Consider the following 14,177-nt stretch of genomic DNA (forward strand, 5'->3'; position numbering starts at 1 on the left):
CAGACTGGAGTGCAGTGGCCGCTCCTGGCCACCGCAGCCTCGACCTGCTGGGCTCCGGCGATCCTTCCGCCTCAGCCTTCCAATTAGCTGGAACTACAGGCGCACAGCTACCACACCCGGCTGATTTTTTGATTTATTGTAGAGATGAGGTCTTGCTGCCCAGTCGGGTCTCGAACCCGCGGGCTCAGGCAATCCACTCACCTCAGCCTCCCAAAGGCGCGGGATTACAGGCTGAGCCACTGAGCCCAGCGACTTAACTTTTCAACTAATGATCCACCCAACCCATGCCAATGGAGAACTCCCTGTTTCTCCCAATCCCCAGAGATGACCTGGGGAGAGGCCCAGAGTCAGTGAGAGGGAAAGACACTGAGGAAAGCTGGCGGCGTCCTCCCAGAACAGGTCTAAAGGAAGCATGCATGCCATTTTAAACCCAGGATTTAAAAAAAAACGGAGTCATTGACTATTCAGCAATGGCGGCTGCATTTCAGTCTGGGCCCAGAGAGTGGAGCACTTGCTCCAGAGCAGAGGCAAGGCCTCCAAAACTGGAATGGAGTGGGGGTTGTGGAGAGCACCCTTGCATCAGGTGTTGGAGTTGGGCTCATTCCTGTTTTCGAAGCCATGAGCTCTTTTGGGCAACAGGACTGGCAGCCAGGGTCAGCTTTGTGACTCAGAACTGGGCTGTGTGTGTCACTGTTGAGCACCCCACCCTGTCTCCCTGGTCATGTGTACTCCAACAACACTGAGGTGCAGGAGGGACCCTGCTCCTAGACACCTGGAATAGAAGCATGAGCAACAGGAGTGAGTAGGGGGGACCCTGTTCCTGCATGCCTGAACTTGCAGCCTGAGTTCAGGGGAGTTTCTGTAGCTGTGGTCTCTCCTGAACAAAGGGTCCTGCTACCAGAGTCAGTTTTGCAACCTAGAGCTGTGCAACATGCACTGCTGCTAACTGCCCTGGCCTCCCTCCCTGGTTGGTTGGGGTGGAGTGCACCAGCAGTACTGAGGAACTCCCATGCACCTGAAATAGCAGTGTAAGCCACAGGAGACCAGCAGAGGGGACCCTATCACTATGTGCCTGAATGAGCAGCCTGAGTGGTGAGAGTTGCTCAACCTCTGGTTGCTCATGGGTAGCAAGGCCAGAGGCCAGGGTCAGCTTTGGGATCCAAGATGGGGCTATGCATGTCATTGTGGGGTGCCCCAGCCTGCTCCCTAGACCACTGGGGAAGTGTGCCCCTCCAGCACCAAGAAGCAGGCAGCCTCCATGTTTACACAGCTGGATTAGGAACCTAAGCTGCTCTACCTTTCCTGTGCAGCAATCCTTGTGCAACAAGGCCATCTGCACCCCACACCCAGGCATGTCTCTAGTCATTCATAGCTCCTGCTTATGTGAACCAGTACCCTAAGTTGTTCCATTTCTCCTATACAGGGAATTTGGTGCCGTGGTATCGCTTCTCTCCACATCCAGACCTATCTCCAGGCATCCAGAGCAACTGCTCACCTGGATCGGCAGCCTGAGCACCCACCCCTTCCTATGCGGAGATCCTGCTAAGGGGAAGGGCTCTCCCTGATCCGTGTCCCAGCATCTCCCCAAGCATTCAGAACACCTGCTGCCCGGACTGGCAGCTAAGTTGCCCCATGCCTCTGGTACAGTTTGTGGTGAAGTGGCACTTCCTTTGCTCCTAGCCTGGGAACACACCTATATTCAGTTCACCCACTTGCCCAGACCAACTGCCTGAGCTACCCCTCTCTCTCCCTGTAATAAACTTTGTGATGCCAGTGGCTACTGTGCCCCTTGCTTGGGGACCTAATCTCAGGCATCTGGAACATCCACCCATCTGGATCAGCAGCCTGAGCCACCCCATCCCTGCTATACAAGGATCTTGGTAAAAAGGGTGTGCCCCCCTTCACAACCAGATGTATCTCCAGACATTCAGTGTACCTGCATGCCTGATTAGCAGCCTAAGCTGTTCCTCTCCAATACCCTCCCAAGACTTTATCATAATGGTAATTCCTCTGCTTCCTAGGGCATACTTTCAGGCAGTTGGTGAATCCACTTACCCAGATTAGGAGCCGGAGCCACCCTCCGTCTCTGAGCAGAGAACCTAGTGCGGTAGCACACTCTGCTCCTTGCCTGGAAATATCTCCACGTTTCTGGTGCACCTCTCCCTCCCCCAGAGCAGAATCATGAAACACCACACACTCTCTATGCAAAGAACTTGGCGCAGCAGTACTACTTCTGCCCCACATTTGGATGTAACTCCTAGTATTTGGCATACACATGACCAGAGACTGAGAGTTTGAGCTGCCACACCCCCATCCTATGCAGAGACCCTGATGAGACGGTGGCCTCTCTGCCCCTTCCATGGGCATTCCACTGGCCAGAGTCATGCCTGCTCCCTGGAAGAGGAGTTTGAGTCATTCTTCCCAGTCCCTGCAAATAACGTGTTGCAGCAGTAGATTATCCACTCTTCACCAGAGAACGTTCCCAGGCATGTAACACACCTGCTCACCTAGATCAGGAGCCTGGGCTACTCCTTCCTTCAAGGGTAGAAACCATGGTGCTGTGGTGTCTGTCTGCTCAATGCCCAGTCACATCCCCTAGTACCTGGAGCACCCATCCTAATGGATTAGGAATTCAGGCCTCACTCCCCTTCCTGTGCAGAGACTTGGAGCAGCAGAATTAACTACAACACTACACTGAAGTACACCTCTGGGTACTCAGTGGCCACACACCAGACCCTGCCTTAGCTGGTGTCTGTGATTACCATCAGTGGACCTGTAGGTGGGTCTGCCCAATCTGGCCCCACCCATGTTGGTTCCTCTCAGCCCTGTGTGTCTGAACTGGGAGCTCAGACCACTGTGCTCTCTATAGATCACCTCATAGCCTAAGCCAACAGAGAGCATCTCCCAGTAAACAAAGATTGAGTAAATACCCCTCCACATTGGTAGTAGCCAGTTTTAACCAATTGGTGCCACTTGCTGACCTGGAGGTTGAAAAATGCAACACAATAGGGCATCTGCTGACACCAGTGCACACCACTGAGAAATAAGTAGTGAGCCAGCCCACACCCCTAGTACATCGCTACTGCAACCAGCACTCAGGTAAGCCAACATATACAGGGTATTTCCAAGGAAATTATACACAACTGTTATTACTGAAAGTACCACAATCTACACAACATATATTATAGGCAACTCATCAAGGAGGGAAAACATCATCCAAACAAAAACAGATTCACAAAATTAGAGAGATAGTTCATCCAGGTGAGGAAGAAACAGAGGAACAAGTCTAAAAGTATGAAAAGCCAGTGTTACACTCCTCCAAAGGGGTATATTCTCCAACACTGAATCCTAACCAAAATAAAATATTTGAAATATCATATAAAGAATTCAAAGTATTGATTTTAAAGATACTCAATGAGATCCAAGAGAAAGCTGAAAACCAATACAATGAACTCAGTAAAACAATTCAGAAGGTGAAAGGAGAGACAGACACCATTTTTAAAAAACCAAACAGAATAAAAAAATACTCATTGAAGAAATTACAAAACAGGTTGAAAGCTTTAACAATAGGCTAGATGAAATGGAGGAATGAATCTCAGAGCTGCAAGATAAGTCTTTCAAATTAACCCAGTCAGATGAAAATAAAGAAAAAATAATTTTAAAAAATTCACAAAGCCTTTTAGAAACATGACATTACATAAAGCATCCAACTCTATGAATCATAGGCATTCCAGAGGAAGAAGTAGTTAAAGTAAAAAAAGCATGAAATATGTATTTGAGGAAATAATTCAAGAAAACTTCCCTGATCTTGAGATAAATCTAGCATTCAGATATAAGAAGCTCAGAGAACTCCTGCAATATGTATTGTAAGAAGAACCTCACTAAGGCATATAGTTGCTAGACTATCCAAAGTCCATGTGAAAGAAAATATCCTAAGAGCAGAAAGAGAAAAATACTGAATCATCCATAAAGGAAAAAAAAAAAGAAAAAGAAAAGACAATTAGACTAACAGCAGACTTTTCAGCAGAAACTATAAGCCAGAAGAGACTGGGAGCCTATTTTCAACCTTCTTAAAAAAAAAAAATGTAGCCAAGACTTTTATACTCTGCCAAACTAAGCTTTATAAACAAGGAGAAGCAAAGTCCTTTCCTGACAAACACTAAGGAAATTTGCCAACACTAAACTGGTTCTACAAGAGATGCTCAAAGGAGTCCTAAACATGAAAATAAAATGGCACTGGTCATAATAATAGGTCACACAAATACAAAGATCACAGATCCTATAAAATAACTATACATTTGAAACTCCAAGTCAGCTAGCTAACAACTATTACAGAAACAAAATCAAACCTCATATACCAACATTAGCACTCAATGTAAATGGCATAAATGATCCATGTAAAAGATACAGAATGGCAAATCCAGAAAGAAATAAAAAACAGACCCAACCATCTGCTGCCTACAAGAGACCAACCTACTAGCCAAAGACAGCTACAGACTCAAATTAAATGGATGGAAAAAGGTATATAATATGAATGAAAAACAAAAGAGAATGGGAGTAGCCATCTTTATATCAGATAACACACACTTTAAGCCAAAATAATGAAAAAAAAGACAAAGAAGGGCATTATATAGTGATTAGTGATAAAGGTATAATTGAACAAGAAGATTTAACTATCTTAAATATATATGCACTCTGCCCATCAAAAGAGGACTGGATTTAAAAAATGTGGTACATATACACAATGGAATACTATGCAGCCACAAAAAAGAACAAAATCATGAATTTCGCAGCAACCTGGATGGAACTAGAGTCTATAATACTGAGTGACCTCTCACAGAAACAAAGATCCAAGTATCACATGTTCGCACTCATATAATGGACCTTGAACATCCAATGTAATACTATAAGAAAATGACTGATGGTACTGGGAAACTATGGTGGGGGAGGGGCATGGGATTAACAGTCGCAAATATCTGTCTGGGGATGGGAAAACACCTCTTATCAACAGGGTGCCTGAATGAAACGTAATTTTACACCTAACTCTTAACTGTACCCCACAAAATCATAATAAAAAATATTGATAAAAAAATATATATATATGCACTCAACATCAGAGCACTCAAATTCATAAAGCAAATATTACTTGGCCTTAGAAAATATAATGATAGTCATACAATAATAGTGGGGGACTTCAAGACTCGATAGATCATCAAAGCAGAAAATCAACAAAGAAACACTGGACATAAACTGGACTATAGATCAAAAGGATCTAATAGACATTTATAGAACATTCCATCCAACAACTGCAGAATATATGTTCTTCTCATTTCCATGTGGAACAGTCTCCAAAATCAATCATATGGTTGCCTATAAAGCCAGCCTCAATAAATTCAAATAAAAAGATCTAAATTATACCAAGCATCTTCTTGGACCATAGTGGTATAAAATCAGTAACCAATACTAAGGATAATTACCCAAATGACACTACTACATGGAAATTGAGCAACTGGTCTTGAATAGCCCTTGGGAAGACAACAAAATTAAGGCAGAAATTTTTAAAAGTTTTGTTGAAACAAAAAATGAAAATAGAAACACAACATAGCAAAACCTCTGGGATATGGCAAAATAGTGTTAAGAGGAAAGTTTAAATCATTAAATGCCATCATTAAAAAGACAGAAAGGTCTGAAATCAACAGCTTACCCATAAACCTGAAGGAACCAGATAAAGAAGAACAATATAAACTCAAAACTAGCAGAAGAAAAGAAATAATAAAAATCAGAGCAGAACTAAATGAGACTGAGACCAAAAAAAAAAGACACAAAGGATCAATGAATCAAAAAGTTGGCTCTTTGAAAGGATAAACAAAAATTTACATAATGCTAACTAGGCTAACCAAAAAAAAAAAAGAGAGAGAGAGAAGACACAAATAAGCACCATCAGAAGTGATATAGGTGACATTATAACTGATACCACAGAAATATAAAAGACCATCAGAGACTACTATGAACACCTGTATGGTAACAAACTGGACAACCAGAGGAAATGAATATATTTCTAGAAACTTCGAACCTCCAAAGACTAAAGCAGGAATAAAAAAAAATCCTGAATAGACTAAAACTGAGCAATGAAATTAAACCAATAGTAAAAAAAATTCCAAGGTCAGATGGATTCACAGCCAAAATTTACCATATATACAAAGAAGAGCTGGTACCAATCTTCCCAAACACAACAATAACAAAAACTACCAGCCAATATCCATGATGAAAACAGATGCAAAAATTCCCAACAAAATACTACCAAACCAAATTCAACAGCACATCAAAAAAATAATCTATCATAATCAAGTGGGTTTTATTCCAGGGGTGCAAGGATAATTCAATACCTGTCAATCGATAAATGTGATTTACTGTGTAAACAGAATCAATAACAAAAGCCATATAACTCTTTTAACAGATGAAGAAAATGCATCTGTTAAAATCCAACATTCTTTCATAATAAATATCCTCAACAAACTAGGCATTGAGGGAACATATCACAAAATAATAAGAGTCAAACACAACAAACCCACAGCCAACATCATAGTTAATATGGGAAAGTTTAAAACATTCTCCCTCAGCACTAGAACAAGAAAGAATGTCCACTCTCACCACTCATATTCATCACTGTACTGGAAGTTCTAGCCAGAATACTCAGGAAAGAATAAGAAATAAAAGGCATCCAAATTGACAAGGAGGAAGTCAAACTATTGCTGTTCTCTGATGATGTGATTATTTACCTAGAAAATCCTAAAAACTTTGCCAAGACAATTCTAGACCTGATAGACAACTTCAGTAAAGTTTCAGGATATAGACTCAATGTACAAAAATTAGTAGCTTTTCTATACAACAACAACAAATAGACTGAGGTGCAAATCAAGAGCTCAATCCTATTTACAATAGCCCCAAAGATAATAAAATACCGAGGAATACATTTAACCAAGGTGATGAAAGTTCTCTACAAGGAGAACTACAAAACACTGATGAAAGAAATTGCAGACAAACACAAACAAGTGGAAGAACATCCCATTCATGGATCAAAAGAATCAATATCATTAAAATTACTGTACTGCTCAAAGCAATCTATAGATTCAATGCAATCCTTATCAAAATACCAACATCATTTTTATAGAACTAGAAAAAACAATCCTAAAGTTTATATGCAATCAAAAAGGAGGCCCAATAGCCAAAGCAATTTTAAGTAAAAAGAACAAATGTGGAGGCATCACATTGCCTGAACTTCAAATATACTACAAGACTATAGTAATTAAAACAGCATGGCACTGGTACAAAAAATAGAGAGATAGATCAATGGAATAGAATTGAGATTCCAGAATTAAAGCCACATATCTTCAACTAACTCATCTTCAACAAAGCTGACGGAAATAAACAATGGAGAAAGGGCACCCTGTATGTTGGGAAAATTGGCTAGCCATACGCAAATAACAAAACTGAAACCCTCCCTCTCACCACATATAAAAATTAACTCAAGATGGACTAATGACTTAAATGTAAGACTTGAAAACATATAACTCCTAGGAGGAAACCTAGGAAAAACTTTTCTGGACACTGGCCTAGGCAAAGAATTCATAACAAAGACCTCAAAAGCATTGTGACAAAAACAAAAACAGACAATGGGACTTAATTAAACTAAAAAGCATCTGTGCAGCAAAAATAAATAATCAACAGAGTGAAGAGAAAACCTATGGAATGGGAGAAAATATTTGCAAATGTTGCTTCAAACCAAAGGCTAATATCTTTTTAGATTCTGAATATCTTCTGATACTAGTCAGAATGGCTATTAATGAAAAGTTAAAGAAAAATGGATGTTGGCCTGGCTGCAGAGAAAAGGGAATGCTCACGCACTGTTGGTGGGATTGTAAACCAATTCAACCTCTATAGAAAACAGTATGGAGATTTCTTAAAGGACTAAAAATAGAACTACCATTTGATCCAGCAATTCCACTACTAGGTATCTACCCAAAGGAAAAGAAATCATTATATTAAAAGGATACCTGCTCTCTTATGTTCATTGAAGCACTATTCACAATAGCAAAGTCATGGAACCAATCTACGTGACCATCAACAATTGTCTGGATAAAGAAAATGTGGTATATATACACCATGGAATACTATGCAGCCTTAAGAAAGAACAAAATCATGTCCCTCACAGCAACACAGATGGAGCTGAAGAACATCATCCTAAGTGAACAACTTCATCATAAGTGAAATAACTCAGAAATAGAAAACAAAACACCCCATGTTATCACTCATATGTGAGGGCTGAATGATATAAGGATAGAAATATAGACAGTTGGAACACCTAGACAGGAGGTGGGGTTTAGGGTTCAGAAGTTACTTATTGGGTACACTGGGTTCACTATCTGGGGAATGAGTTCCCTGAAGCCTAAATATGGCCATGTAACAAACATGCACTTGTACCCCTGAATCTAAAATTAAAAAAAGAACTACCATATGATCCAGCAATCCTACTTCTGTGTATATATATATAAAGGAAGTGAAATGACTATCTCAAAAAGGTATCTGCACTCCATTTTTTTGCAGCATCATTTTCAATAACCAAATATGGAATCAGCCTAAGCATCTGTCAACAGATAGATAAAGAAAATATGACCTACATACCCAATGGAATACTATTTAGCTTTAAAAAGAAGGAAAATCTGTCATTTACAACAATGTGGATGAACCTGGAGGGCATTATGTTAAGTGAAATAAGCCAAGTACAGAATGTCAAATACTACACGGTGGTCTCACTTGTATGTGGAAACTAAAAAAAAGTCAAACTCTTAGAAGTAGAGAGTAGAATGGTTACCAGAGTCAGGGGGTGAAGGATGTTGATCAAAGAGTACAAGGTTTCAGTTAGACAAGAAGAATAATTTTTTGAGATCACTGTGCAGCATGATGACTATAGTTAACATTATGTGTCTTGTATTTCAAAATTGCTAAAAGAATAGATTTTAAATGCTTTCGTCATAAAAAAATAATATGTATGTGAGAGTATGTATATGTTAGCTTGATTTAATCACTTCACAATTTATACATATATGAAATCATCACCTTTATACTCCATAAATATATAATAAACAATTATTATTTAATCAAAGTTAAAATATTTTAAACCAGCCAGGCTCAGTGGCTCAGCCTGTAATCCCGTGCCTGGAGAGGCTGAGGTGAGTGGATTGCCTGAGCCCGCGGGTTCGAGACCCAACTGGGCAGCAAGACCTCATCTCTACAATAAATCAAAAAATCAGCCGGGCATGGTAGTGCGCGCCTGTAATTCCAGCTACTCAGAAGGCTGAGGCAGAAGCATCGCTGGAGCCCAGCAGGTTGAGGCTGCGGTGGCCGGGAGCGGCCACTGCACTCCAGTCTGGGTGACAGAGTGAGACTCCAGCTCAAAAAAAAAATTTTAAACTCATTCGTCTTAAGGTTGAAACTAGTTTATTTTACAAATTATGACTTACCAGTGCTTCCCAAATTTTCCACTTTTCCACCTGCTATGCCTTAAGCTATATCTGATAATGGCAGGTGGTGATGATTTGCAAAGTGCAAACCCAAAATACAAACAAAAACCAAGATGTCCAATAAACTAACAATTAAGAAGGAAAAACCTCAATAGAGAAAAGAGTTGTCCTTAGAGACCTTTACCCAGGAATCTGTTCTCCACAAAGCATACATTTAAAGAGGTAGCTCAAATAAGCACCTTCCCAGTATGTGAGCTGGGATCACAATCTCAAATGTGTTTAGGAACAGGTAGTTAATCTGTGTGAAAAAGCCAAGTCTTAGACACCTGAGACCTGCAAAGACAATGACTACTTGCAAAGTTCAGGATGCACCAAACACTAGACAAAGAATGGCTGTGGGCTGAATTCCTTCTGCGTGGTCCACCAGTTTGTAATGTCCATGTTAAGCAGACTAAGTAGAATGCTTCTTTCTATATTTCACTTTGTGGAAAATTTTCATTCCTTGGACCACCTAGTTTTGACATTTCATCATCAACCCTTCCCTTTATTTTCAATTTTATAAGAAGAATGAGAGTCAAAAATGTCCTGTGTGAAAGTAAACATTTGTTTTAAGTTTCAGTTCCTAGGAATTAGACAAAGAAATTTCATCAAGTACATCTCATCTTCAAATGTTCATCCACTCCTTTTACACAAAACACAAGAAGAGATATTTTGTGAGATGCCAGTTGTATAGAGGTCACTGACATAAATCAGGTGTAATCAAGATTACCTAAGAAATACCAACATCCTGAACATTAATAACTGAACTGTAAAGCAAAGGATTGTCTTAGTTTCACTTTGCAGGAAAAAAAAGGCCCAAAATGCTCCCACTAAATGTTGGCCTTATCTTGTATTCTCTCCATGAACCAGAGTTTTGACTTTAACTTCACCCAAGCATATTAATGGGAGACAGGGTGTCTGCACAACCCAGTTTAATTATCTGTTTGTCCATACTATGACATTCATCATTATGGGAAAGAGAGTCTGGCTCTGATGAGAGTCATATCTTGGACCAACACTTGTGCAATAACATAATTTAAGTGTAATCCCACAGACCAGAATTCAAGTACTAAAATACTTATATGTACAGCTGATGATCAAGAAATTCTAAAACATGAAAATTTCTAATTAATATGAAAAGCTTTTTTGCTTATATACTTAAATACTATGGATTTAAAGGGTTTTTTTTTCTTCACTTAGGCATTTGTAGATAGACTACATCCTACTTTTTCCTTTCAGTACATTCATAATTACAACAGAATTTTTGACAAAATTATGTGAGCAAATCCTTGAAAGGTTTTTTCCAAAGTTGGACTACATTTATGTTAAATAAATATGCATATGAACTAAGAAATGTAATGTTTAAAATGCATAAAATTATACTGGACTGGCTGAATTTACAGGTACCTTCTTCATTTTGTGAAGTTGTATTATTGTTGATACTGTGTAAATCCAATGAAAAAGATATATGGTTTAGGTACTTACTGTAGTTGGAAAATAACGGCTAGTTTTGAATTTTTTCAGAGCCATGGAAGAGGTGTAGGTTCCCAAAAAGAGGATAAAAGACATGAGTGTGATATCAGGAACAAAATCACAGTTGTTCCCCACGAGCTTTCCTCCATATTTCAAACATTCCTTCTTCGACAAAAATGCCCAGTCAAAGGTAGCATTATGGTACTAAAAAAGAGAAAAACATCAAAATGTTTCTAGATAACACTGACATATCAAAAGCAGCTTTCGATACTTGATGAGCTATAGAGGGGCTGAGGATAACCACTGGAGGGTGAAACTTGATGAGGTGTTAATGGAATAACAGGTAAGGGGGGCCAAGAGGATAGTAATTATTGAAAATACAATGAGGATGATGCAATTTTCAACCTAGTTTGGGCCACAGCCTTACAATTGCCCATTTGTTCAACAGAAACAAACCACAAAGTCCTTCTTTCCTGCCAACCTTCCTGTAAGTAAACTGAGACACATTAATATCCTAAGTCTCAAATTATGAGACTCTGAAATACCTGAGTTGTTCAAAAGTACTTAAACTTTATAGTGCACAGCCTCTTTTGCTTCTACCTGGTGGTCCTATGGTGAATGTTCTAAAAGTTATACTAGGAAAACTTTCACAAATACACTATTTATTTTCTAAATTACTACAGAGACTAGTAATATAGGGAATTACACTATAAAAACGTGAATGGTCTCTGTTTTTCCAATAGCATGTTCTAATAAAATATAGTTTTTTTGTTGACCCCATGTCAGCATTATGAGCAACCATTACTGGTAGGTGCTATAATGACTTTAAGGCTGTGGAGTTGTATATAGAATATCCATCCCTATGTTACATAGCCTCAAATGCACAGGTCAGTTTTCATGTATTGCTGTCATGGTGTCAGTGCTGTTCTCTCTAGCAGTTCATTCCTGCTCCTACTTTCTATTCTAATACAGAATAATCCTTTTGATATCCTAATGGATAAGGCCAGCACATCCACTTCCCAGCTGCTCTGAGTATTAACTGCCCTTAGTTCACAGCTATCTCCTTCTCCAGAATTGCTGTTATCTACACAAGAGCTATCTCACCTGGGACATATGCCCTCTCACAGCAGATTACCAACAAACATTACCTGGGGTTATCAAGCTACAAACCCCTTTCTCAGAGGGAGCAACTCCACAGCACAATTTTTGCTCCCAAACTTCCTAGGGGATCAAGATGAAGCTAAGCTCAGCGAGATGACATCTTTGTTGGCCTCCTTCCTTGTTTCTCGCTCTGCTTTTATTAAGACACTTGATCAGTAGGTTACATGCACCCAAAATCCCTGCATCAGAACATGCTTTTTTTTTTTTTTTTTTGAGAAAGCAGGATTTATTGAAAAGACAGACAAGCTCCCACAGTGGGAAGGGACCCTAAGAGGTTGTAACAGAAGATGATTCTAAAACATCCAATTTACTTGAATTACTGTTCAACCAAAGTTAACTTATAAGTTTGACTTGTAGAGCCTAAGTAATTTTTCTGAAATATTAGAGTTTAGAGGAAACTCAGGGATAATTTTACCAAATTTCTCACCCCCAGTATTCGATATTCCTGAAAGACAAACAGCCATTCTCTGCTTGAACATTTTCTGTTATGAGTAATTTCTTGGTCACTCATCCCCTTGCTTAATAAAATTTCTGCATGAGTCTTTCTTGTACTGATACTTATCCCTTACCTGAGTTTGTTTTTCTTGCATATTGTGGCAATTATGAGTATTTCCTGAAGGGAGTTTTTAAAAATCTTACCTTTAAAAATGGATGCCAGTGTGGCTGGATGGAAGGAATTGGGAGTCTAAGTTTAGAAACATTCTAAATGCCCATAACTTTATTCCTCTTGGGTGCAGAGCTAATGAGTATATCATATGCTAACAAAAGTTATTTGAAAACACCTTTCAAATAAATGTGAAAAGATGCATTTATCTTGTCCTTTGCAGGCAAGAGTTCTTCTACCTCACACCAAACACATCATTCACATCTTTTACAACTCAACGAATTCTCTTGATATGAGTAATTTAATCATAAAAGAAGAATCCCTGGCCAGAAAGAGTTCATATTTTAATAGAGCTCAAAAGATAAAATACTTATATAAGTAAATAAAAAAATATACACTAGATCTTTCCTTGAAATATTTTTTCTATAATAGCTTCCACTTGTAAACTGCTGAATTGCATAATTGCTCTTTTATCAAACTCTGCATCTGAAAGGTGATTAATCATGACTCATTTTGTTTTTCAGATTTCTGCATATGAATGTTTTCAGCAGAATGCATTTAGAGTTTAGAGGTTATAATGGGTAACAGATTTCTTTCTTTTAAAATCAGCAAAAATGTACTATAATTTCACTTCAGCACTTTACTATCAGCATAATTCTTCTTTATAACTAGAATTTTCCCCAAAGGGGCTAGCAGCAGTATAACAATCCCTATAGGCAGTTTCACTGATTTTTTTACAGGTGAAAACCAAGCAGATGTACATGAAATGATAGGCATGTTTCCTTGCTTACATCAACTTAAAATGCCAATATCAGTATTTTGTGAGGTTTAAATGATTCTTTGTATCATTATACAGCAAAACTGGTCTCCAAACACCATCTATCTCTAAAGACCAGAGAATAAAAATTTTAACCAGCATGCATATATCTCAGTATATACAGTATTTCTAAACACATAGCTTCCCACTCTCATACAATGTAAGGTCTAGCTAATAAATACTTCTATTTAAAAATCACTGAAAAGACATCATAGTATCTATATTATGTCAATGTTATTATTCCATATAAGCTCACTGAAGGTTAACTCCACAAAACTACAGGCAGAGTCCATTTTCTGAACAAACCAACCCCGAGCCATTGCTACTACCCATGCTTAGGCCACCATTGTCTCCTTGAGGTTTGATGCAGGAGACTCTTAATTGACTTCACTGCTACTGTCCTCTATCCCTTACAAGAGATTATTTTTTCTCTATGGTTTTTATCTTTATTCTTTAGTATTTAAGTGGTTAAGTCAGAACTCTAGGAATAGGAAAAATGGAAACATAATCTCAGAAGTCCTCTCTGCCTGTTACAATTCTCATAGCACACTATCTCTTCTTA

The 14,177-nt window shown here is 38.9% G+C and overlaps 1 protein-coding gene across 1 annotated transcript in view; it reads right to left on the bottom strand.

Annotated features, from left to right (window-relative positions):
- LOC103262717 (electrogenic sodium bicarbonate cotransporter 1) overlaps positions 1 to 14,177 on the bottom strand; it is a 239,403-nt gene that overhangs the window by 54,298 nt on the left and 170,928 nt on the right. The window contains exon 13 of the mRNA XM_008060360.2: positions 11,046 to 11,237. Within this exon, the coding sequence (XP_008058551.1) occupies positions 11,046 to 11,237 (192 nt within the window). The remainder of the gene's footprint in view (positions 1 to 11,045; positions 11,238 to 14,177) is intronic.

The sequence above is a fragment of the Carlito syrichta genome, unplaced genomic scaffold (assembly GCF_000164805.1).
Source record: "Carlito syrichta isolate Samal-C Ts95f unplaced genomic scaffold, Tarsius_syrichta-2.0.1 Scaffold304598, whole genome shotgun sequence".
In the NCBI taxonomy this organism is placed as follows: Eukaryota; Metazoa; Chordata; class Mammalia; order Primates; family Tarsiidae; genus Carlito; species Carlito syrichta.